This window comes from Orcinus orca, chromosome 14, assembly GCF_937001465.1.
Source record: "Orcinus orca chromosome 14, mOrcOrc1.1, whole genome shotgun sequence".
NCBI lineage: Eukaryota > Metazoa > Chordata > Mammalia > Artiodactyla > Delphinidae > Orcinus > Orcinus orca.
Window position 1 is genome coordinate 28,410,137 of NC_064572.1, and position 23,451 is coordinate 28,433,587.

General features: G+C 44.6%; 2 protein-coding genes across 7 annotated transcripts in view; one reads left to right on the forward strand and one right to left on the reverse strand.

Annotated features, from left to right (window-relative positions):
• The window catches only part of LOC101270241 (core histone macro-H2A.2), a 53,717-nt gene that overhangs the window by 17,663 nt on the left and 12,603 nt on the right, over positions 1-23,451 (forward strand). For both annotated transcript variants that reach the window (XM_033407580.2, XM_004280788.4), the window contains exons 2-6: positions 1,469-1,700; positions 12,189-12,295; positions 13,570-13,767; positions 15,019-15,129; positions 16,538-16,637. In XM_033407580.2, coding sequence (XP_033263471.1) covers positions 1,529-1,700; positions 12,189-12,295; positions 13,570-13,767; positions 15,019-15,129; positions 16,538-16,637 — 688 coding nt within the window. In that variant the 5' untranslated portion in view covers positions 1,469-1,528. The remainder of the gene's footprint in view (positions 1-1,468; positions 1,701-12,188; positions 12,296-13,569; positions 13,768-15,018; positions 15,130-16,537; positions 16,638-23,451) is intronic.
• The window catches only part of AIFM2 (apoptosis inducing factor mitochondria associated 2), a 35,903-nt gene continuing 28,839 nt past the window's right edge, over positions 16,388-23,451 (reverse strand). For 3 of the 5 annotated variants that reach the window (XM_033407573.2, XM_033407575.2, XM_033407574.2), the window contains exons 9-10: positions 20,733-20,862; positions 18,704-20,111 (exon numbers count right to left, since the gene is read on the reverse strand). In XM_033407573.2, the coding sequence (XP_033263464.1) occupies positions 20,003-20,111; positions 20,733-20,862 (239 nt within the window). In that variant the 3' untranslated portion in view covers positions 18,704-20,002. Of the gene's footprint in view, positions 16,432-18,703; positions 20,112-20,732; positions 20,863-23,451 lie in introns of those variants that run through there. The other 2 variants (XM_033407576.2, XM_033407579.2) reach the window with 2 other exon arrangements.

The following is a 23,451-nucleotide window of genomic DNA, read 5'->3' on the forward strand; positions in this document are numbered from 1 at the left end:
TTTTTCCTGGAAAATTTTTGTTTCCTTTTCTTTGGTTCTGCTTGTTTGTAATTTGCTTTTACTTATTCTGGCTTATGTTCCTTTTTTGGTTACAGTACTCCCTCCACCAACAGGTTTAGCTCCATTACAATTCTCTGAATTAGTTTTAGCCTTACAAAGGCTTTTTCATAAGTATATAATTATTTTATCTTCGCACAAAAGATAGCTTCCTAAAATAACACAGAATCATATACGTGTCTCTTGGTGCACTGTACTGAAGTCACCTCTTCGTGCTGATTCTGAAGTTTCTCCCCAAAATCAACCTTGATTCCCCATTCTAAGGAGCAAAAGCTTGGGTTGCATTCTGGCTTTTAATTTGCTGTTACTCTACCTTAGCATAGTCAATAAAACTGCCTCTTCTGGCATGTTTCTGTTTTTAAGAATGTTACAGGGGGAAGGGATAAATTGGAAGATTGGGATTGACATATATGCACTACTATCTATATGATAGATAACTAATAAGGACCTACTGTATAGCACAGGGAACTCAATACTCTGCAATGGCCTATATGGGAAAAAAAATCAAAAAACGAGTGGATATATGTATATGTATAACTGATTCACTTTGCTGTACACCTGAAAGTAACATAACATTGTAAATCAACTATACTCCAATAAAAATTTTTTTAAAAAAAGAATACTACGTTATTAGGGAATTTAGAAAAGTGCTTCCATCTGAGAAGTGTACATCAGCTCTGAGTTGTGGGTCAAAGCTAACCATTATGATAGCCATGGCCATATTAACTTTGTACTATTTATTAAAAGAGGCAGGAGCAAATCAGGGCAAAGGGGAACCATATTAGTTTTCTTCTTGCTGCTGTAACAAGTTATCCCCCAAATTTAGTGGCTGAAATCAATACAAATTTATTCTCTTACAGTTCTGGACGTTAGAAGTCCAAAATCATTTTCAATGGGCTAAAGTGAAGGTGTCAGCAGGGCTGGTTCCTTCCGGAGGCTAAGAGGGGAGAATCCATTTCCTGCTGTCATCCTGTCACTACTCTCATCTCCTCCCTCCATCTTACAAGGACCCTTGCAATTACATTAGGCCCACCCAGATAATCCAGGATAATCTTCCCCACCGGAGCATCCTTAGCTTAATCACATCTCCAAAGTCTCTTCTGCCATGTAAGTAGCATATTCACAGGTTCTGGGGATGTTGAAGTGCACCTCTTTGGAGGCTGACCACAGGACCATGGCCTCTCTCTCTGGCCTCTCCTACGGAGGCTGGGCTGGATGGGTGGGGTGGGGAGTTGTTCATGGGTGGGCCTGCCGAACCCCAGCTCCCCATCTGCAGCACCCTGCGGTGGCAGCCAGCTCTGGGCTGCCTCCCCGGGGCTATCAGGCATGTCACACGAGCTCTGTGGCCACACCACGGTTCCCAAGCTGCAGGCCAGTCGCCCTTCCTTACCCTGCCACCTTTCCTTTCCAGCATTGAGTTAGTGCCGGGAGGCCACCGTGTCAAGCAAGCTGAGAGCAAAACTAAGGCAAGATGTCGGGCCGGAGCGGGAAGAAGAAAATGTCCAAGCTGTCGCGTTCAGCCAGGGCCGGGGTCATCTTCCCCGTGGGGAGGCTGATGCGGTACCTGAAGAAAGGGACGTTCAAGTACCGGATCAGCGTGGGTGCTCCCGTCTACATGGCCGCGGTCATCGAATACCTGGCAGGTAACGTGAACACGCAGGGCAGGTAACCCGCTCCCAGATCTCACCTTCCCCTCAGAACACAGGCTGGGCAGGGAAGCCTTGATTCGCCCGTGGCTGTCTCAAGGTCGCTGTGCGCGGTAATGGGGTTTCAGTTTGCCTGCTTGGCTAAAACCAACTCCTGCAGGCTTTAGGGGAGGGAAGAGCACATAAGGGCAGAGGATCAACATGGAACGAAGAGAATCCACAATAAAGTGTCTTTTCTAGACCAGCCCCAAGAAAGGTGTGTCTTGCTGTAGACAAATGTAATACGTAAATTTCTAGGTTCCCACAAAAGACAAACTATGGGGAAGATAGGGGCTTGCTATTCATTTTGTAACAGGAGTCTTCACTTTTACTTCACGGTCCTCACGAAACCTCAGCTCTCCTGCTGTATTGAACCTAGGGCTCAATGTCCATAAATAATGTTGAGCCCAGCATTGAAAGCATCTTCAGTTGGTTCCATGAAGCCGGCAACGTTTCAATTTTACTCTCCTTTACAGAGGTGGTTCTCTGTCTACAAATACATAGGAAAGAGTTTCCCATGTTGGTTGTTAAAATTATTTTTTTTACTGAAAGATAGCATTTTTGTTGTGTGTGTTCTTTACCTATCTGAGTAACTTTACATTTAGCTTTTTTTGTTGTTGCTCTGGAGGCTGGAGAGAAGGACTGGAGGGCTCTGAAAGTGAAACCAATCAAGTGTGATAGAGCATTGCTTTTCAAAGTGGGGATCACTCCAGGGATCTTGTTGACAAGGTCAAGGGTAGGATCCTGTTGACCAGTCTCAGGGTAGCACCTGACACTCTGCATTTCTAACACACTGCTGTGATGTGATGCTTATGCTGCTGGTCCAGAGCCCACTCAGAGGAGCAAGATTTCAGCCAGTCTTTCAGCAGCAGGTCTAAAGGCCTGGCGAATGCTTTTTTAAAATGCAGGTTCCTGGCTGCATTTTAAACCCAGGAATCTGATGGGAGAAAAATCTCCTGGCTGGGAGGGAGAGGAAGGACTTTGAAAATGGTGACTGAAGCTTTAAAACAACCTTTAGATCTATACCACCCACTGATGCTGGAAGACCCTGAGTAACCCAGAGATTCCACAGCCTCCAAGCGGGGAGCCAGGATACCCTGACGTCCTTCAACCCTAAGCTGTGCACTTTCTGCTTCACTACACTGCCCCATTATAATGTTTGTATAATCAAAATAATAGTAGTTCCTGTGCCTCCACTTGGCAAAAGTCTAAACTGTGCATAATACAATAGAACAAAATTTGGCCTTTTCAGATTTTGTTGACTGGTGACTCTGTTCTTTGGTTCAGAAGTGTTTGATGAAAAAGCTTATGTTTTCCTTTTCATTCATTCAATAAATATTTGTCGAGCATCTACCTGTCAGTGCACACAGTAAGTCCTTAGACTCTTCCCTGCTAATAGCATTGGGCCATTTATATGATTTTTCATCTATCTTCAGTTAGAGCCACCAGACCTCATAGCTATGCATACTATAGCCTGAATGTCACACTCTGGACTTCAAGCCAGCACATCCGTAAAGATCGATAGTGTCTCAAAGTAGAATGTCACCCATTTTCTCATAGTCTGTCATTCACTCAACATTTATTGAACACCTACTATGTGCCACGTGTTATTCTAGGTGCTGAGGATACAGCAGAGACCAAGACAGACAGGAGTCTCTGCCTTCAAGCAGAATGCATTCTGAAGGGAGAAACAGCAAACAAATGAGTGAAGTGTATGTGGTCCAGCAGATGGTGTTAAGTGCTCGGGGATGAATAAAGCAGGAAAGGAGTTAGGCTTGGGCTAATTCCAGGAAGTGGGGAGCTGAGGGGAGGCCCCACTGAGGGGCTGGCATCTGAAGGAGGCCAGTGGGTGGGCATGTGGGTGTCTGGGGGGGGCCCTCGGGACAGAGGGAAGCAGGTGCTGGGGGTGTCCAAGGAGCAGCAATGGGGACAGAGGGCTGGGGCTGAGGGAGGGAACTTGGACTGTAAATGAGGCCTGAGGGAGAGTGGCTGGTGGGGGCCGAAGAGCTTGTCACGGGAGCTCTGGAGGGTTTTGAGCAAATGTGCAAGACCCTGCCTGTGGGGAGGGGGGTACAAGGCGGGGTCAGGGAAAGCAGCAGGAAGGCAGTTGCGGAGATCCAGGTGAGAGACGTGAGGTTGGGGAGTAGGCAGTGGAGCCTCCGAGGAGTGGTCAGAGTACTGAGATATCTTGAAGGCTAAGTCAGCAGGATCCGCTGACGGTTTGGACATGAAGTGTGAGAGAAGAGTGGAGGAGCAGCTGGAAGGATGCTGTTGCCAATAACACTCCTTCCCCAGTGCCAATAACACTCCTTCCCCAGCTGCCAGCACCGTCCTGGGTCAAATGGAGAAGATGAAGCGGGTCTTCTGAGGCCCAGAACTGTCTTCCCGGTGTCCTTTCCTTCCCTTCCTTTTGTGCTTTTTTCTCCCCTCCAAACTCAGGTTGGAGTTGACAGTAGGGGCTTAGATGTCAGCTTAAATCTGATTTATCAATTTGCCAGCTCTGTTACCTTGGGCTAATTTCCTTAACCTCTCTGAGCTTTGGGTGTTTCCAGAGCTAATCTCATTTAACTCCATTAATGAGCCAATGTATGCAAAATGTCTGGTGCATAGGATGCACCCAATAAATGGTAATTCTTCTCCTCTCTCTTCTATTAAGAGCTGATGAAATCATTCAGGGCAAAGTGTAATGAGCAACTCTGTTAAGGTGGTATATTTGGGGGCTGTATTGCATTTTAATGAGACAAGGAGTTTAAGCCAAAGGAATGAATCATTATTGCAGGGCATTGCTTAGTAAGTAAAAAGAGGATTTTTGTTAGTTGTTTTGTTTTGGAAGGGGGCATGAATTGATTTTGTTTAGGGAAGAGAGTTCAAAGTGTGAAAGCCTCCTGTCACCCTTGAAATGACCTTTAACATTCACGACAACAATATTGACTGAGTTTCTCCTTTGCATCAGGCCTTAAACATACAACGGAAAACAGACAGATGTGGTCCTGCCTTCCCTGGGTTTACATTCTAGCAGAGTTGACTAGCATTAAAAACAACACAATAAGATGACATTCATGTGGACAGGGAAGCCAGAGGAGCTTTGGGAAGCAGGGGGAGGCTGCCTAATATAAAGCAAGGGTTGTTAAGACCTAACCAGGGGTGTAAAGCAATTATACTCCAATAAAGATGTTAAAAATAAATAAATAAAAACAAATTAAAAAGTCCTAACCAGGGGGACTTCCCTGGTGGTCCAGTGGCTAAGAATCTGCCTTCCAATGCAGGGGACTCAGGTTCAATCCCTGGTCAGGGAACTAAGATTCCACATGCCATGGGGCAACTAAGCCCATGGGCCACAACTAGAAAGCCTGCGTGCCGCAACTACAGAACCCACATGCTCTGAAGCCCGCACGCTGTATCGAAACATCCCGGGTGCCATAACTAAGACCCGACACGGCCAGAAATAAATATTTTTAAAAATTGGAAACCGGGGCTTCCCTGGTGGCGCAGTGGTTGAGAGTCCACCTGCCAGTGCAGGGGACACGGGTTCAAGCCCTGGTCCAGGAAGATCCCACATGCCGTGGAGCAACTAAGCCCGTGTGCCACAACTACTGAGCCTGCGTTCTAGAGCCCGCGAGCCACAACTACTGAGTCTGCCCTGTAGAGCCCATGAGCCACAACTACTGAGCCCATGCACCGCATCTACTGAAGCCTGTGCTCTAGAGCCCATGCTCCACAACAAGATAAGCCACTGCAATGAGAAGCCCACACACCACAATGAGTAGCCCCCGCTCGCCGCAACTAGAGAAAGCCCGTGCACAGCAACAAAGACCCAACACAGCCAAAAATAGTAAATAAAAATAAAATAAATTAAAAAAAAAAAGACCTAACCAGGTTCTCAATCCTGCTTTTTAACAAATTGATTGATTTAAAATCCTGATACCTGGGTCTTAACCCCAGAGATTCTGGGATACTTCTGGGCATCAGGAGTTTTTAAAGCTTCCCCAAAAGATTCTGATGGGCAGCCAGGGTGGGGAATTGGTAGGAGTTGGCTAGATTCAGATGGGTTGATTATCAGTTTGGGGAGAAACAAGGGTGAAGATCTAAAGTTTAGAGGAAGTATGTGGCCCCTTCCAGAAACTGGAGGCATTTCTGTGTACCTGGAGCAGAGCTGGGAAATGGGAAGGGTGAGAGATGAGATGGGGGAGCAGGGGTCAGGTCCTTGAGGGCCACATGAGAGTGTGCACATTTTGCACACACATGCCAGGGGAGGCATCGAAGGGAGGAGGTGGCATTCTGGGGGCCTCACATGGGCTTTAGGTGGAGAACAGTTGGTGGGAAGCAAGATCAGAGTCCAGGAAACCAGTGGGGGCTGTCTTAAAGTCACTTTTGAGAATTGACAGGGGCCAGGACTAGGGTTCTCAGTGGAGACGATGAGAAGAAATGGGCACATGTGGGAGCTGTCTGGAGGGGAGAATCAGCTCTGCTCAAAAATGGGTGGGATAAGGGGGGAGGCCAATTTACTTCTCCTCTCAGATTCATGTCTATGGTCTCTGAAGTTCCCCTCTCCCACTCACTGCCTCCGAGAGGGGACCTGGGGCCACAGGAAAAGCCAAGTAAGAAAAAGCTGGGTGCCAAGACATAGAAACAACCTAAATATCCATTGACAGATGAATGGATAAAGAAGATGTGGTACATATATACAATGGAATGTTACTCAGCCATAAAAAAGAACAAGATAATGCCATTTGCAGCAACATGGATGAAACTAGAGATTATCATACTAAGTGAAGTAAGTCAGACAGAGAAAGACAAATATCATATGACATTGCTAATATGTGGAATCTAAAATATGACACAAATGAACCTATCTATGAAACAGAAACACAATCAGGGACATATAGAATAGACTGGTGGTTGCCATGGAGGATGGGGGTGGGAGAGGGATGGAGTGGGAGGTTGGGATTAGCAGATGCAAACTGGTATATATAGAATGCATAAACAACAAGGTCCTACTGTACAGCACAGGGAATTATATTCAATATCCTGTGAAAAGCCATAATGGAAAAGAATATGAAAAGAATGTATATATATATATATATATATATACACACACACACACATATATAACTGAGTCACTTTGCTGTACAGCAGTAATTAACACAACATTGTAAATCAACTATACTTCAATATAAAATTTCTAATAAAAAAGAAAAAAGTTTTAAAAATAGCATGTAAAAATGCAAAGTCATATTTCACAAATGTTTGAAATTCATGAACCATTCTTACTTTCTATTAAGTAAAACTATACCAAGAAATTATCCATATTTTAAAGCCCATTTTAATTCTTCCTAGAGCAGATCCCCAAATTTAATAAAATCTATTAAAAATTTAAAGATTTTATAAATACAAAAATAAAATCTACACCAAATGCAGAAAGAAAGGAAGGAAGGGAGTGAGGGAGGGAGGGAAGAAGGAAGGAAGGAAGAAAGAAAAGGCTGGGTGCTACTTAGCCAAAAAGAAAGTTGCACGAATTTTCAGGAACTTGGGGAGAAATAGCAGTCAGCCTTGCCTGATTTCTCTGGACTGGCTGCCTGACCAACCCCAGGTTCACACATCATCATGATGTTACAGCTATATGGCATTTCTGGTCCCAACCTGTTGGGGGAGGGTGCACGCTCCGGCAACGAATGCATGCTGGACTGCTCATCTAGAAGGTCCCTTCCACCTGAGACCTCCACCAGCCTCCCAGAATGCACATCACATTCATACTTCAGTTTATCAATCTGTAAATGCTGGCCCAGTTTACATCTCCAATGTAAGTGAGGAAAAAATGGACTGAAAAAGCAAGCCCCAGATTCTGGAGAAGAATTTTGTATTCATCAACAATAGATACAATATAAATGTAAGATACTGAGAATGAGTAATTTATAATCGTTTTATGGCGAGAAAATGTTCTGTAATATATTTTTAATTGATAGGACAAATAGGCCTTAAAACAGCATTGAATTTCAGGGCACTTCATGAAATCATTATGTAACAAAGAAACCTATCATTTCCAGACAATTGGGTCTATCCATTTAACACCAAGCATTTTTTTAATATAATGATTTTTCAGTTTTTACATTTGTGTTTTGAAAAGATCACTTTGGCAGCCAGGACCACGTGTGTGGTTGTGCAGGTTGTACACTGCACAAGGACACACATTGAAGGGAGAATCATTCACATCATAGACCTCAAAGAACTGTGACTAATTATGAGCATTTCCAGCAGATGGCAGTAAAGGTTCTTGTTCTAACAAAATTAGGGAAGTCAGGTGTCTTGAGGAAGGCGCATCTTTTTCTAATTTGCACAATTAGAAGGCCAGTGGTGGCCTTGTTAGCATGGATCTGGAGGAAGACAGAACTGGGGGCAGGAAAACCACTACGATTATCTGGGCTGGAAAAGAAGACAGTCTTAGCTCGGGTAATGGCGATAAGCTTGAAGAAGAGGGGCAAAGTTATTTAAGATTTATGAGGCTGGGGGCTTCCCTGGTGGCGCAGTGGTTGAGAGTCCGCCTGCCGATGCAGGGGACACGGGTTCGCACCCCAGGCCAGGAGGATCCCACATGCCGAGGAGCGCCTGGGCCCGTGAGCCATGGCCGCTGAGCCTGCGCTTCCGGAGCCTGTGCTCCGCAACGGGCGAGGCCACAACAGTGAGAGGCCCGCGTACAATCAATCAATCAATCAATCAATAAACAAACAAACAAACTATAGGGGCTTCCCTGGTGGCGCAGTGGTTGAGAGTCGATCCGGGAATATCCCACATGCCGCGGAGCACCTGGGCCCGTGAGCCATGGCCGCTGAGCCTGCACTTCCGGAGCCTGTGCTCCGCAACGGACGTAGGCCACAACAGTGAGAGGCCCGCGTACCGCAAAAAATAAAAATAAAAATAAATAAGTAAATAAATAAACCTTAGGGGCTTCCCTGGTGGCGCAGTGGTTGAGAGTCCGCCTGCCAATGCAGGGGACACGGGTTCGTGCCCCGGTCCGGGAAGCTCCCACATGCCGCGGAGCACCTGGGCCCGTGAGCCATGGCCGCTGAGCCTGCACTTCCGGAGCCTGTGCTCCACAACGGGCGAGGCCACAACACTAAGAGGCCCGCGTACGGCAAAAAAAAAGAAAAAGAAAGATTCATGAGGCTGGGAAGAGAGGGAGAAGGAGAGGGAAGGAGAGGGAATGACTCCCAGGTCTGTCTGGATGGAGCTGCCAGTCCCAAGGGTGATGGGAGGAGCCTGTTTCGAGGAATCTTGGATTTGGGGATGTGGTGAGCTTGATTTACCTGTGGCACGCCGAGGTGGCACCATGGCAGGGCTGGAAGTGCAGATCTGGTGACATGGGAAGGAAGGTGGAAGCAGGCGCTGTGAGTAGATGGCGTTTCCTCGGAAGACTGCAACGCCCGAGCAGAGCAGAGCGCCCAGTCGGAGCCCAGAGACACCGCCACCTAGCGGGCAGGTGGACAAGCGAGCGGAGTCCAGGGAAGGAGACAGTCATGTGTTCTGTCCCAAGCCTACACTTGCTGTGGTATTTCCCATCTCCTGTGGTCTGGGCTATCCAGTGTTGGTTTAGATTGTATCCAAAATGAGCGGACACGAGCTCTTCCAAAATAATGTGCATGATGAGCTTTCCAACCTCCTTTTTGGCTCCAGAAATCATTCCTTTTACTATCAGATACTCAGCTGTATCCCAGATGGTTACTATTGCTGGAAGTGTGACTTGCGAGAAGTGAGAGGTTTGCTGTAGAAGTCTCCAGACCTCCGTGGAAATCTCCACCACTTAACAAATTATGATCTTCCAACAAAATTTGCAGTGAAACAAATGTGTGACATTAAATTCAGTTTTCCTATTGATTGCCAGTTGACACACAAGGATACCTGTGTTCCCAAAATCAATAAAATCACTCAAGAATGTAGCAAACTTTTATAGTTCATGTGAATATATTTGTCATAACATTTGAAAATATTAATAATGATTCATGTTATTTCAAACATTTAAATGGTGGAGTCTGGCCCAAGGAATGTTCAGACTAAACATCCAACATAGAAAAGAACTCCTTGGTCTAGATTTTCTGCTATGTATTCTTAAGTATTTTTCTCTTTAAATAAAAAAAGTTCTGCCTCTGCTTTTGCACTTGAGCACACGATCAAGGTTTTCTTTCTTATAAATTATTTCGGAAGAGTTAGTCCGAGAGCCCAGCCGCACTCGGGCAGAGCCTCACCTGTGTGCCTGCATTGTGCTGCCTGACGAATCGCTGCCTTTAGCCTCTTCCCGTGGCGGCATTCGATGACAGATTTTCCGTCTGAGAATCCGGTGTCTGTGCATCTGGCTGTCAAGCTGAAAATAACCTGACCTTCAGGGGCTTCCTGAAGGTTGGGAACGTGTAGGGCTTCCCATTAGCCATGCCTCTCATGCTGATGGTTAATTTGATGAACCCCAAGAAGATGCTTAACTGCTTCCTCTAAATGCAGGAGACAGAGGGAGGACAGTGATGGTCCAAGATGCTAAATGAAATTCAACTTCTCAGAAGCTTAAAACTCGGAGGCTCCTTGACCCCGTTTCCGCCCATTTGGAAAAAGGGTTGAGCGGAGTTCTCCTTCCTCCCAGGTGTGGGCCCCTAGCAGCAGCCCCTAGCAGGTGCAGGAAAGTCCTTTTATTGTGCTCAATGGGGAGAGTACATTTTAACCTAGAGCCATAAAGCAAGCCTGTTTGTGAAGACTTTATAACTACACCTCTTTTTGATGGGTACCCTTTTTAAACGAAAGAAAAGCTGGGCAGAAATCTGAAGGCAGCAAACCAGATATCTAATACAGCGTTCATTTCAAATACTCTGTCCTCCAGTCCCAACAAGCCTGCTCATATTTCTCAAACTACAGTGCCCCAATCTTTGATTCAGAAAATGCGGTGCCGTGTAAATGAATTGTTAGTAAACACAATATTCCTTGCTTAATAACCCAAAAAAGATGTTGTGAGAATGAATTTGCAGTGATTTAGCGCTTTTCATTATGGAAATGCCATATAAATATTTAACTCTAAAGCTTATTTTATTCTAATTTTTTGTTAATCACATTTGCTTAGTTAATACGGCATACTTATGCCAAGTTTTTATTTTATTGCCATAGATTTTACGAATGACGGCAATTGCATGCGGTGTTTTATTTGAAATTAGGTTGATTGCAAAAATTCATGCAGAATCGCCTATTAATTTTAGGGTTTAGTATCTATGCCATTGTACCAGCAAATCCCCCCAACACACACACATACACACATACCTGCACACATACATACACACAACACATTCATGCACACATGCCCATACAATTTTCCACCCACGTATAACACGCTGGCACATTGCCTCTTTCTCTAGGGAAAGAACTCTCTCTAGGGGAAGGATTTTTCTTTAAAGGCTCATTCATGCTCTTGAAAGCAGACAAATTTGATTTAGTAGAGCATCCTTCCAAAATTGAGAAAGAAAGAAAAAATAAAGGACGAAGGGGAAAGCATTCAGGGGTATAAACCAATTCCATAGTTTTGTTTTGTTTTTTTTTTACTCAAAAACTGATAGTATGTGAAATAAAATTCACTTTTCAGGTTAAGTGGTACCTCACCCCTTAGTATAAATCAGTTCTTCCTATCCACTTTCCTTTAGGACAAGAGGGACAAGGGGCATCAAGTGAAGTGGAAAAGGAGATTCTGAAAGGGGTCTCAGCTCTCCTCAGAGATGGCTGCACACTGAAACAAACTCGGCTTCAATGTTAGGGTTCTGTTTTGGTCAGGATTAACTTCTGCCGACAGTGGCTTAAACAAGAGTTTCTTTTTCTCTCATACAAAAGACGTCTATAGAAGACAGTCCAGGTTGGTAAGGAGGCTCCACAGTCATAAAAGATTCTGGTTCCTATCTTATTGCTCTATCATCCACAACTTCTTACCCTTGGTCAAAGATGGCTGCTCAAATTCCAGCCATCATGTCCTCAGTCTGCCAGTAAAAAGGGAAGAAAGGCACTGTCCCTTCATTAATGGATACTTCCCAGAAGTACTATACAACACAACTGCTTGCTTTTCATCGGCCAGAACTTAGTCACACTATCACACCTAACAAAAAGGGTGGCTGGGAAATACTGTCTTCATTCCTGTGATTTGGGGCTCTGCAGAAAATCGGAGGTCCATCTACTACGGAAGATGGGGGAGAATTAATGTCAAGGGACAACTAGAAGGCTTTGCCCACAGGATCGTATATCAGGTCTTGCTAAAATATCTTACTTGTCTGTGACCTGAGTTCTTTTCCGTTTTCTGGATTTCTTTCCAGGCCCAGACATAAAAATCACAAATAAATAAAAGTGATCTAACTCCAAGGCCATTTCCAAAGGAACGCTTTGGAAAGCTCAGACCCCATTCTATGATTGCCTATTAACCCTCCCTTGAAATTTCAGCGGAAATTCTAGAATTGGCTGGGAATGCAGCGAGGGACAACAAGAAGGCCCGGATAGCCCCAAGACACATCCTGCTGGCAGTTGCCAATGACGAGGAACTCAATCAGGTACGTCTGAAGCATTGACACCAGCCACGGAATGGGTTTGCCAAACGCGCTACTGCATGTGGACCTGGCTGGCTAGAAATCCTTCCTGCTACAGTACCCAGTCACATTTACACTAAAAGAGTCAGATCATATGGGAGAAGAACAAATTCTGCTAGCCATATTATTTAGATTCAAAATAAAATTGTCTCTGGAATAGATCCCATTATATATTCTGAGACTTGCCAGAATTTCTTTTCCTCTTTGAAAGCAAGCTCTGTGTGTTGCCGAGGGAAGTGCAGTGCACATATGTTATTCTCTGTACAGTTTCTTCCCCCAAACTTTGTTGACGATTTATTCTGATGAGGGCAGAAGCGTCCTTCTTCATATATCAAAACTAACGCTTTATATTTTAGAGCTGACTCCAAAATCGAGTGAATTCCCACCCCCATGCCCCCCGCCAAAGATGTGCAAGGTAGCAGGTAAATAGTATGAGAATTTTAATTTATGTGTATTTTATAATGTTAACTGTCTGTGGTTAAGAATCAGTTCTTATTTCCAATCCAACATGGGCTGATAATTTCCAAAAATACAATAAAAAATAATTACTAGAAAAATTAAAAAAACAAACTACCAGCTACAATTTTTTGTTACTAGATCCAATAGGTATACAAAAACTCTGTCAACTTACTAGACCCTTCCTCATGATTTCTGTACTCTCTTTGTCACAGACAGGTAACTAATAGCTTGTGGACCAGCCTTGGTTGCAGACCACATTTGGAGTAGCGCTGCTATAGAATGTGCAGAATGTATTAGTGTGGTAGTTCATGTTGATTAGTTAAAGTAAACACATATCAGTTGGGAGGTGTGTGGTCACACATATTTTACTGATGGAATGCATGATCAAAGGAGTGGGGCCTGTTGTTAACTGGGTCTAGCCCTTGCATTAACCTTTGTACCTCATTTTGTCAAGCTGTGCTCCCACGTCTGAAGCTCTTTATCCTCGGTTATGTCTGGAATCTCCAAGCTCTGGGCAACATCCCTGATTTCAGCCTCTATACGCTTTCATTTTGCTTTGCTTGTTTTGCTTTCTGTACAAGATCTCGGGATGCCTTGTTACCTACAGAGAAAAGTCCTACCCGTGAGGCAGGGACAACCAGTTAAATCGTGTATTATGCAGTTTCTTTGGAAAGCAGAGACCAGATTTAACGCTTGTTTTGCCAACAGTTAGAACCGTATTAAATCCAGAACCAACGAGCTCTTTGCTGTCTGAGCTCACGCCTTCTCTCTCTCTTCAGCTGCTAAAAGGAGTGACCATCGCCAGCGGAGGCGTCCTGCCCAGAATTCACCCTGAACTGCTGGCCAAAAAACGAGGGACCAAAGGCAAGTCAGAAACTATCCTCTCCCCTCCCCCAGAGAAAAGAGGAAGGAAGGCCACGTCGGGCAAGAAGGGGGGCAAGAAATCGAAGGCTGCCAAACCACGGACGTCCAAAAAGGTGAGCCCAGTGGCCTCTGTGAGCTCAGGACTCACAGAACGGGAGGAAAGTTGAACCATCCAAAGAGAAGGGCGTGGCCAGCATCCCCGAAGGACTGGGGACCCGCCTCAGCTTGGTGCTGGGAGAAAATGATAGGAATGTGTGTGAAAAAGAGTAAAGGGCTGGGCTTCCCTGGTGGCGCAGTGGTTGAGAGTCCGCCTGCCAATGCAGGGGACGCGGGTTCGTGCCCCGGTCCGGGAAGATTCGCGGCTGGGCCCCTGAGCCATGGCCGCTGGGCCTGCGCGTCCGGAGCCTGTGCTCCGCGACAAGAGAGGCCACAACAGTGAGAGGCCCGCGTACTGCAAAAAAAAAAAAAAAAAGGCCTTTGAGAGGAGCTCAGATCATCATGCAGGGTCTACTAGAGTTTTCCAAACCCCACATATGGGTGGTTTTCATGTTTCCAGATCCCCTCCACGGACCTCACCAAAATCTCAAGTGAGAGAGCTGATCTGGAACTCTACTTTCCACCTCTCCCCATGTGGCATACTGACACACCTTTAGCTTCCCGCAGAGAGTCGCCTGAGTTCAGCCAATGGCATTTCAGGTGTTTTGGATAAGTAGCTATAGCTCAGAGGCGCCATTTGTGGAGTAATACTTTCATATGCTGCCCAGTACGGCAACTGCTAGCCACGTGTGGCTATTTAAATTTGAATTTAAATTACTGAAAATGAAATCAAATTCAGTTCCTTGGTTGCACCAGCCACATTTCACGTGCTCAGCAACGCGGAGCAGCACAAAGATAGAACGTGTCCACGAGGGAATGAAGTTCTGTTGGACAGCGCTGCTTTGGGGGTTGTCAACTTTTCATTCCCCAGACCTCCATGATGGCAAAAAAGATGGTATAAGAGTTCATTTCTCGGCCGCTGTGCCCCAGGGGAATCCTGGAGAGAAGGGAAGTTGGGCAGTGCGCTATGAATGACCCCACCTGGCTTATTATCAGAAGCTGTAGGCGTTGGAAAGAACATACCTGTGTCCAGGTTTGAGCAAAGACTATGGGTACATGCGAACCCCTTAATACACTTGATTTTTGCAGTATCCTTTTGTTTTGCCCATATTGCTGTCGTTTGCTTCCCTCTGTTGAAAACAACAGAACCTAACATCTGACCACTTCCGTTCACATCCAACTTGGTGGTAACCATGGGAAAGACTTCAAAGCCACTTTGGGCTTTTTCTGGATTATTTCTGATGGGTCCTTCTGATTTCTACCAACAGTCCAAACCAAAGGACAGCGATAAAGAAGGAACTTCAAATTCCACCTCTGAAGACGGGCCCGGGGATGGATTCACCATCCTGTCTTCTAAAAGCCTTGTTCTAGGGCAGAAGGTAATAAAGAGAATTGTAATGGGCTGTCATAAAACACTATTGCATTTTTATAACCTACTGTTTACAAGCAGTGAAGCCTCCTTCATCCCTTCCTTCCCTAATATGACTTTCACTCTGGTCTTGAATTATTCATTTTTAAACTAAAGAGCTATGGCAATGTCTGCATTGTGAGGATAAACAAGCTCTTTAGTGCTGAGAATTGTTCATGCTGACACGGGTCAGCCAGAGGTACCCAGAGTGGATCTTTCTGGTCTCCATGCCCCAGATATCTCTTGCTCACCAAAAAAAATCCATAGCTAACTTTCTCAACCAGGCTTTGGGAGGCCTGCTTTACATGGTGTGATGTAATTTATCAAAGAAGGAAAATACAAAGATATGTTCCCTGAATAGCGCTGGTGTTAGAAATGAATTATTTGCTAATAATTCAGTCTGCTTGCCTTTCTAGGCTGCAGAAAGAAAACAAACAAGGTTATACATTTGAAAAGTCTTCAGCAGCACAACAGCAGCCCAGCCAGACATGCAAATAATTCATTCCCATAAGCATAACAGACAATTTATCTACCAAGTCAACTGGGGCTGCAATGTGATACCCGCGGAAACAGTCAGTTAATCATATCGGGTAGCGAATGTTTGCAGCCTGACAGTAGTACGAACCTCTGTTGAAGCAATTGGGAAGAGCATGTTTTGAGAAGAGCATAAACGTGGCGGGTTCCTAATTCATCACTGATGAAAGCAGGGAAGCAAAGAGGTGGAATTTATGTCCACTCCAGGGGCTATCTGTGGTTACGTGATGATTCGCTTTCTCTCCCTTATCTAGGGGAGCAAGAAGTTCTAGGTCACATGGGGAGACAATGGAAAATGACTTCCATTCTGCTCAGCTCTGGGCACATGGGGCAGCATTTCACAAGCATAGCCCCAAGAGGGTGGTCCCAAAAGTCAAGTGTGCCAGACGTAGGGGTCAGAATCCTAGAGCCCCTCACTTCTCTCCAGCAAAGTGGTTGGCTTTACATCCCTGCCTCCACAGGTCTGTGCTGCTCTGGAGAGAATGCAGGGAACCGAGTAGCTTCTTTCAGGAGCTACTCAGAGAATTATGATATCGAACACCAAGGCCACCCAGATGGGAAACAAAGGCATAAGCTACAGGGAAAAGAAAAGGAGGGGAGGTCCCGGTCCTGCCCCCAAAAGGGGAGGCAGATTTGCTGCTAGCCTCAGGGTGAACATCAAATCCACTGAGCTCCAAAGAGCCTGTTGAAAACCACACACCTTGGAAACGTCAGATGGTCGCTCCACGCACAGCCCTTCCTGTTGACACAAGCAATTGAGAGAATGAACAGATGTGAGTAAAACATGAAGATTTTCCATAGGCCTTGATCTCGCCCACCTTCTGCATCTTCTCTTCCCAATGCAGCTGTCCTTGACCCAGAGTGACATCAGCCATATTGGCTCCATGAGAGTGGAGGGCATCGTCCACCCAACCACAGCTGAAATTGACCTCAAGGAAGATATAGGTAAGGTTCTGAGATTTCGGGAGAGGTGCCATAGAATAGCTGCGGTTCTGGCAAGTTCTCGTGAAGTCGGTCATTGTCAGCTGGATGGCCCCTGCTTGGCGGACCGTGTCAGTCAAGCTCCGCCTTCGTGTGTAATTGAACAGCATTACTAGAGAAAAACTAATTTTGTTTGAGGTCTGCAGATATTTTTGACATTTTTATTGAAGTACTATACACAAACAGATCATTAATGCACAGCTTGATGAATTTTTCTCCAAGCGAACAAAACTGGGACCAGCACCTTGATCATGAAACAGAACCTTACCAGCACCCCACAAGGCCTCTCATCCCTCATCCTGGTCACCATTCTCTCCGAGGGTAACCACTATCCTGTCTTCTGTTTTTTTAATTTTTGGCTGCGCCTCGAGGCATGTGGGATCTTAGTTCCCTGACCAGGGATCGAACCCGTGCCCCCTGCAGTGGAAGCACCGAGTCTTAACCACTGGACCACCAGGGAAGTCCCCACCACTATCCTGTCTTCTAACAGCATAGAGGGGTGTCATCTGTTTCTGATTTTATATAAATGAAATCATGCAGTATGTCTCCTTTTGTGTCTGTCTCCTTTTGCTTAACTTTGTGAAATCAACCCATGTTGTTGAGTGTGGTTGTAGTTCATTTTCTTTACTGTACAGTATTCTACTGTAGGAATATAACACAGTTTGTTGATCCATTGTACCACTGATGGCACTGGGGCAGTTTCCAACTTGGGCTGTAATGAGTGGTGTTACTCTAAATATTGTTGTACATGTTTTGGGTAAACCTCTACATATATTTTAAGCTGAAATACTGGGAACACCATTGGTAAAAAGGAAATGGACATCTGGAAAAAGTTAGGTGGTCTGTAAGGCTATACACTGAGTTCTTTCACCAGTGGATTGCCACCTGTCCCGCGAGTGGTGGAGGGATCTGTTACTAGGCTAGGTGGAGGAACCTGGAGGCTAAGCTTCCAGGCACTAGAAATAATAATAAGACCATTTAGTCACCATCTCACCGATTTTTACAAAACAGAAATGGGCAAAGAAAGGGTTTTGTCCCTGGGATACAGGGCTTGCTTCTGAGGTAGGTGATTTGGGGCCAATGCTAGCAGCTCAGCCCTGGATGGTAGCTGCCAGGCTCACCTGTGTTTCCCCCTTGGCATCAGAGGCCACTTGCTTTGCTGAAAAGGAAATAAGATAGCATCGGGTGGGGGAAAACAAAAACAACAAACAAACAAAAAACAGTATTACAGAGAAAGAGGATTTCTCTGGGACACAAACAGATGGTGAAAATTCTTCTACTCTTCAAACCCAGCCCAGGCCCTACCAACTGCCCTCAGCTCCCTCTGTGTGGAAAGACTCCCCCTCGTGCCCTTAATCTTGAGCTCTGTTTTGAAGTGTGTTCTAGCTTCTCTCAAACAAAACAAGTTTATCTTTTAAAGCTTTGCCTTCTTTATCATTTCTATAGTATTTGCATTTTTATATCAGGAAAACGATAAAGATATTTCTGTTTTTTAAAGGGTGGGTGATGGTAGGATAGGAAAAACACTGGCATTGAAGTAAAAACTCGAGGTCAGATCCCAGCCTCAGTGGAGGTTCTGGAGCCAGTGTGGGTCTATGCCCTGGATTTAGCTGTGTGACTATAGGCAGTTTTCTTAACCTCTCTGAACCTCAGTTTCCTCACGTGTGAGGATAACAATAGTATGTGTCTCATAGAGGTGCTATGAAGATTAAATAAGATAATACAAAGAGGGAGCTTAGCACAGTGCTAGGCTCATAGGCATTTGATAAATGATGGTCTCCTTCATGGTTGCAGAGTTGTTAGAAGGGGTCCCTCCCATCATGATTCCGTTCTCCACTACTGTTGCCCAAACCAATCTCCCCATGCAGATAAGGCCCTGATTTATTTTTTTAAGACATTATAAGTTATTACAGAAAAGTTCAAGCCTACACAAAAATAGCAGAAGAGTGTAATGAAACCCTACACACCCCATTGCAATCATCATCTACCCATGACCAAGTTCGTTTCAGCTCTACCCCCGCCCACATTCCCCCCACACATATTACCTTACCTGTGAATGTTTCAGAATGACAAGGGCTATTTTTTTTACAACATACCATTATCACAAGACCACTATCACAACTAAAAAAAAATTAAATTAATATCTTCAAATATCCAGTGTTCAAATTCCAACTGCATCATAAATGTCAATTATTTTAAATTTGTTTATTTGATTCAGGCTCCAATAAGTTCACACGTTACAATTGGTTGATAAGTCGCTTATAATCCATTGGATCTCCCTTTGTCTCTCTCTTTTTTTCTTAGCAATTTATTTGTTGAAGAAGCTGGGCCGTTTGTCCTGTAGGGTTTCCCACAGTCTGGATTTTGTTGATTCCATCCTCCTAGTGTCATTAAACATGTTTCTTCTCTGCTTTTCTTATAAGTTGGTAGTTGGATCCAGAGGCTTAATTAGATTCAGGTTCAAATACTTTTAGCAAGACTACTTGGGCAGTGATGGAACGTTCTCCCATCAGGAGGAGCCCCACTCTCTCACGATGCTCCTTCTCTAGTTTTGTCCATTCGTTAGGGGTCGCAAAGGGGAGATATTCTAATCCTAGATATTCTAATTCCTTCTTCACTTCTTCACTGGAGGCTTCCACACAGGGGAAGTCCCCTCATCAACTCTACAGGCTACTTTATTCCTAAATGTCTCCAGGGAAGAGGGTGGGCTCACCTTGATTTTTACATGGTCCCATTTGACCTCTGAAAGCAGAGCACAGCAGCCTAGACCTGTTTCCCCTGCTTCTCACAGTGAACTTGGCTACCAGCTTCAGCTACTTGGCCTTCTCCAGGCTTCTGTGACCCAGCAGATCGAAACTGGCCAGGGGTCTGAGGGGCAGAAAGGAGACTTAGAGGCACTTGCCATAGCCTGAGATCACCATAACCAAATTGTGTCATTGAAACCCAAGCACATTAATGGAGAAACCCCTCCACCCCGGCCTCAGTGGAGAGTGATTGCTGGAATCAGTATTTTTCCTAAGTGATCTGCACACCGTACTGTGCCCCTCCAAATATACTTCAGTGTCTGAGTGTGGAGTGGGGAAGCTCCCTCACTCAGCCTCTAGGGAAGCCTCTGAACTGAATAATAATAATAACAATAATAATCATCATCATCTGAATAATTATAACAACTAATAATAATAACCACAAAGAGAGAGAGAGCTGAGACTTGCCCCAGACATCCAGTTCACCAAAGTCATTTGAAGATGAAAATGCATGAGGGGAAATACCTCATCTCCCACCCAAGAGCAGCAGTCATCCTGGTCTGGACAAGACACCCACATGTCATCTCAGGGGCATGAGGATCCCCTGGTGCACATAAGTGGGGCTCCTGCTGCGCTGGAGGTGGAGTCCTGCCATCTCCTGGGGGTTCCACTTGGCCTCTCTAGAAGCACAACCCTGAAATAAGGCGTAGAGAATTGTCCTACCATCAAAACCTCGAGGGATTTCCCAGCAGAAATGTCCTTAGAGATTAGCCTTGCAAAGCTCTGCATCTTCCACTGGAAACCAAGGCCCAAGTTGGGGGAACAACATTCCAGGCTGCCCCGGGTCTGTGTCTGTCCTTTGGCCCCAGGGACTTACAACGCAAAGGTGGTGGTGAGATGGGGACAGAACCCCAGAGCTCTCCACTCAGAGGTTCCTGCTAAGCCATCTGTCACCTGGGGCCTGCTCCCCACCCCGCAGCAACAAGGTGGTGGCTGCATCCCCAAGGGTGGCTCTGGGACCCGGCTTAGGAGCTGGTGACAAGAGGCAGGCTGCAGGGTCTGTGAGATCCGCCCCCAGTGTGGAGTGCTGCCATCAAATCAAGACACTGAATTTAATCAGTACTACACGGGTACCGAACCCAGAGATCAGAACACCGGAGCCTCAATTTTTTGAAAAGATCACTTTAGGGTTCGTGTCATGAGACTGCCTTATGGCCAAATCACCCCCTAAAAGGGTCCTTTAACGAGTTTCCATGGAATATGTCAATTGCCAACAATATAACTAGCACTGCTGATGGACTTTGATAGTACTCACAATGGTATAACCTCTTCTCCCATTTTATGCCTCTCCTTATGTTTTTTCTTATGCTTCCTTTTTGCTTTCAAGAGGGATCCATCTTTTATATCTCCAGTATCATTTTCCTCTTCAGTAGAGACTTCTAATTCTAAATTAAATATCAAGTTAAGAAATAAAGACATAAGTTAAGGAAAATGAAAATCTTATTTATCTAACCCTAACCTTAAAGTTATAAATACCTTTGCTTTCTTTGCAAACTTTTTTTTTTTTTTTTTTTTGGCCGTGCTGTGCGGCTTGTAGGATCTTAGTTCCCCGACCTGGGATTGAACCCAGGTGAAAGCGCCAAGTCCTAACAACCAGACTGCCAGGGAATTCCCTCTTTGCAAACTTCTGAAGCTTCTTTTTTATTGTTGTCTTTTTGGGTCATATTTTTCTAAATAGATCTTTATTGGAGTATAATTGCTTCACAATACTGTGTTAGTTTCTGTTGCACAACAAAGCGAATCAGCCATATGCATACACATGTCCCCATAACCCCTCCCTCTTAACCCTCCCTCCCATCTTCCCTACCCCACCCCTCCAGGTCATCGCAAAGCACCAAGCCGATCTCCCTGTGCTATGCTGCTGCTTCCCACCAGCCAACTATTTTACATTCGGTAGTGTAGTCGATGCTACTCTCACTTCGCGTCAGCTTCGCCCTCCCACCCCATGTCATCAAGTCCATTCTCTATGTCTACCTCTTTATTCCTGCCCTGCAACTAGGTTCATCAGTACCTTTTTTTTTTTTTAGATTCCATATATATGCATTAGCATACAGTATTTGTTTTTCTCTTTCTGACTTACTTCACTCTGTATGACAAACTCTAGGTCCATCCACCTCACTACAAATAACTCAATTTCATTTCCTTTTTGGCTCAGTAATATTCCATTGTATATATGTGCCACATCTTCTTTATCCATTCTTCTGTCGATGGACATTTAGGTTGCTTCCATGTCCTTGCTATTATAAATAGTGCTGCAATGAACCTGTGGTACATGTCTCTTTTTCGATTATGGTGTTCTCAGGGTATATGCACAGTAGTGAGATTGCTGGGTCATATGGTAGTTCTATTTTTAGTTTTTTAAGGAACCTCCATACTGTTTTCCATAGTGGCTATATCAATTTACATTCCCACCAACAGTGCAGGAGGGTTCCCTTTTCACCACACCCTTTCCAGCATTTATTGTTTCTAGATTTTTTGATAATGGCCATTCTGACCGGCGTGAGGTGATACCTCATTGTGGTTTTGATTTGCATTTCTCTAATAATTAGTGATGTTGAGCATCTTTTCATGTGCCTCTTGGCCATTTGTATGTCCTCCTTGGTGAAATGTCTATTTAGGTCTTCCACCCATTTTTTAACTGGATTATTTGGTTTTTTGATATTGAGCTCCATGAGCTGTTTATATATTTTGGAGATTAATCCTTTGTCTGTTGTTTCATTTGCAAATATTTTCTCCCATTCTGAGGGTTGTCTTTTTGTCTTGCTTATGGTTTCCTTTGCTGTGCAAAAGCTTTTAAGTTTAATTAAGTCCCATTTGTTTATTTTTGTTTTCATTTCCATTACTCTAGGGGGTGGGTCAAAAATGATCTTGCTGTGGTTTATGTCAAAGAGTGTTTTTCCTATGTTTTTCTCTAAGAGTTTTATAGTGTCTGGTCTTACATTTAAATCTTTAATCCATTTGGAGTTTATTTTTGTGATGTTAGGTAGTGTTCTAATTTCATTCTTTTACATGTAGCTGTCCAGTTTTCCCAACACCACTTATTGAAGAGGCTGTCTTTTCTTCATTGTATGTCCTTGCCTCCTTTGTCATAAATTAGGTGCCCATACGTGCATGAGTTTATCTCTGGGCATTCTATCCTGTACCATTGATCCCTATGTCTGTTTTTGTGCCAGTACCATATTGTCTTGATTACTGTAGCTTTGTGGTATAGTTTGAAGTTGGGGAGCCTGATTCCTCCAACTCTGTTTTTCTTTCTCAAGATTGCTTTGGCTATTCGGGGTCTTTTGTGTTTCCATAACAATTGTAGGGCTCCCCTGGTGGCACAGTGGTTGAGAGTCCGCCTGCCGATGCAGGGGACACAGGTTCGTGCCCCAGTCCGGGAAGATCCCACATGCTGCAGAGCGGCTGGGCCTGTGAGCCGTGGCTGCTGAGCCTGCGCGTCCAGAGCCTGTGCTCCGCAATGGGAGAGGCCACAACAGTGAGAGGCCCACGTACCGCAAAAAAAAAAAAAAAAAAGAGAATTGTAAAATTTTTTGTTCTGATTCTGTGAAGAATGCATTGGTAGTTTGATAGGGATTGCATTGAATCTGTAGATTGCTTTGGGTAGTATAGTCATTTTCACAATGTGGATTCTTCCAATCCAAGAACATGGTATATTTCTCCATCTATTTATGTCATCTTTGATTTCTTTCATCAGTGTTTTACAGTTTTCTGAGTACAAGTCTTTCGCCTCCTTATGCAGGTTTATTCCTAGGTATTTTATTCTTTTTGTTGCAATGGTAAATGTGAGTGTTTCCTTAATTTCTCTTTCTGATTTTTCATTGGTGGTGTATAGGAATGCCAGAGATTTCTGTGTATTACTTTTGTATCCTGCAACCTTACCAAATTCCTTGATTAGTTCTAGTAGTTTTCTGGTGTCATCTTTAGGATTTTCTATGTATAGTGTCATGTCATCGGCAAACAGTGACAGTTTT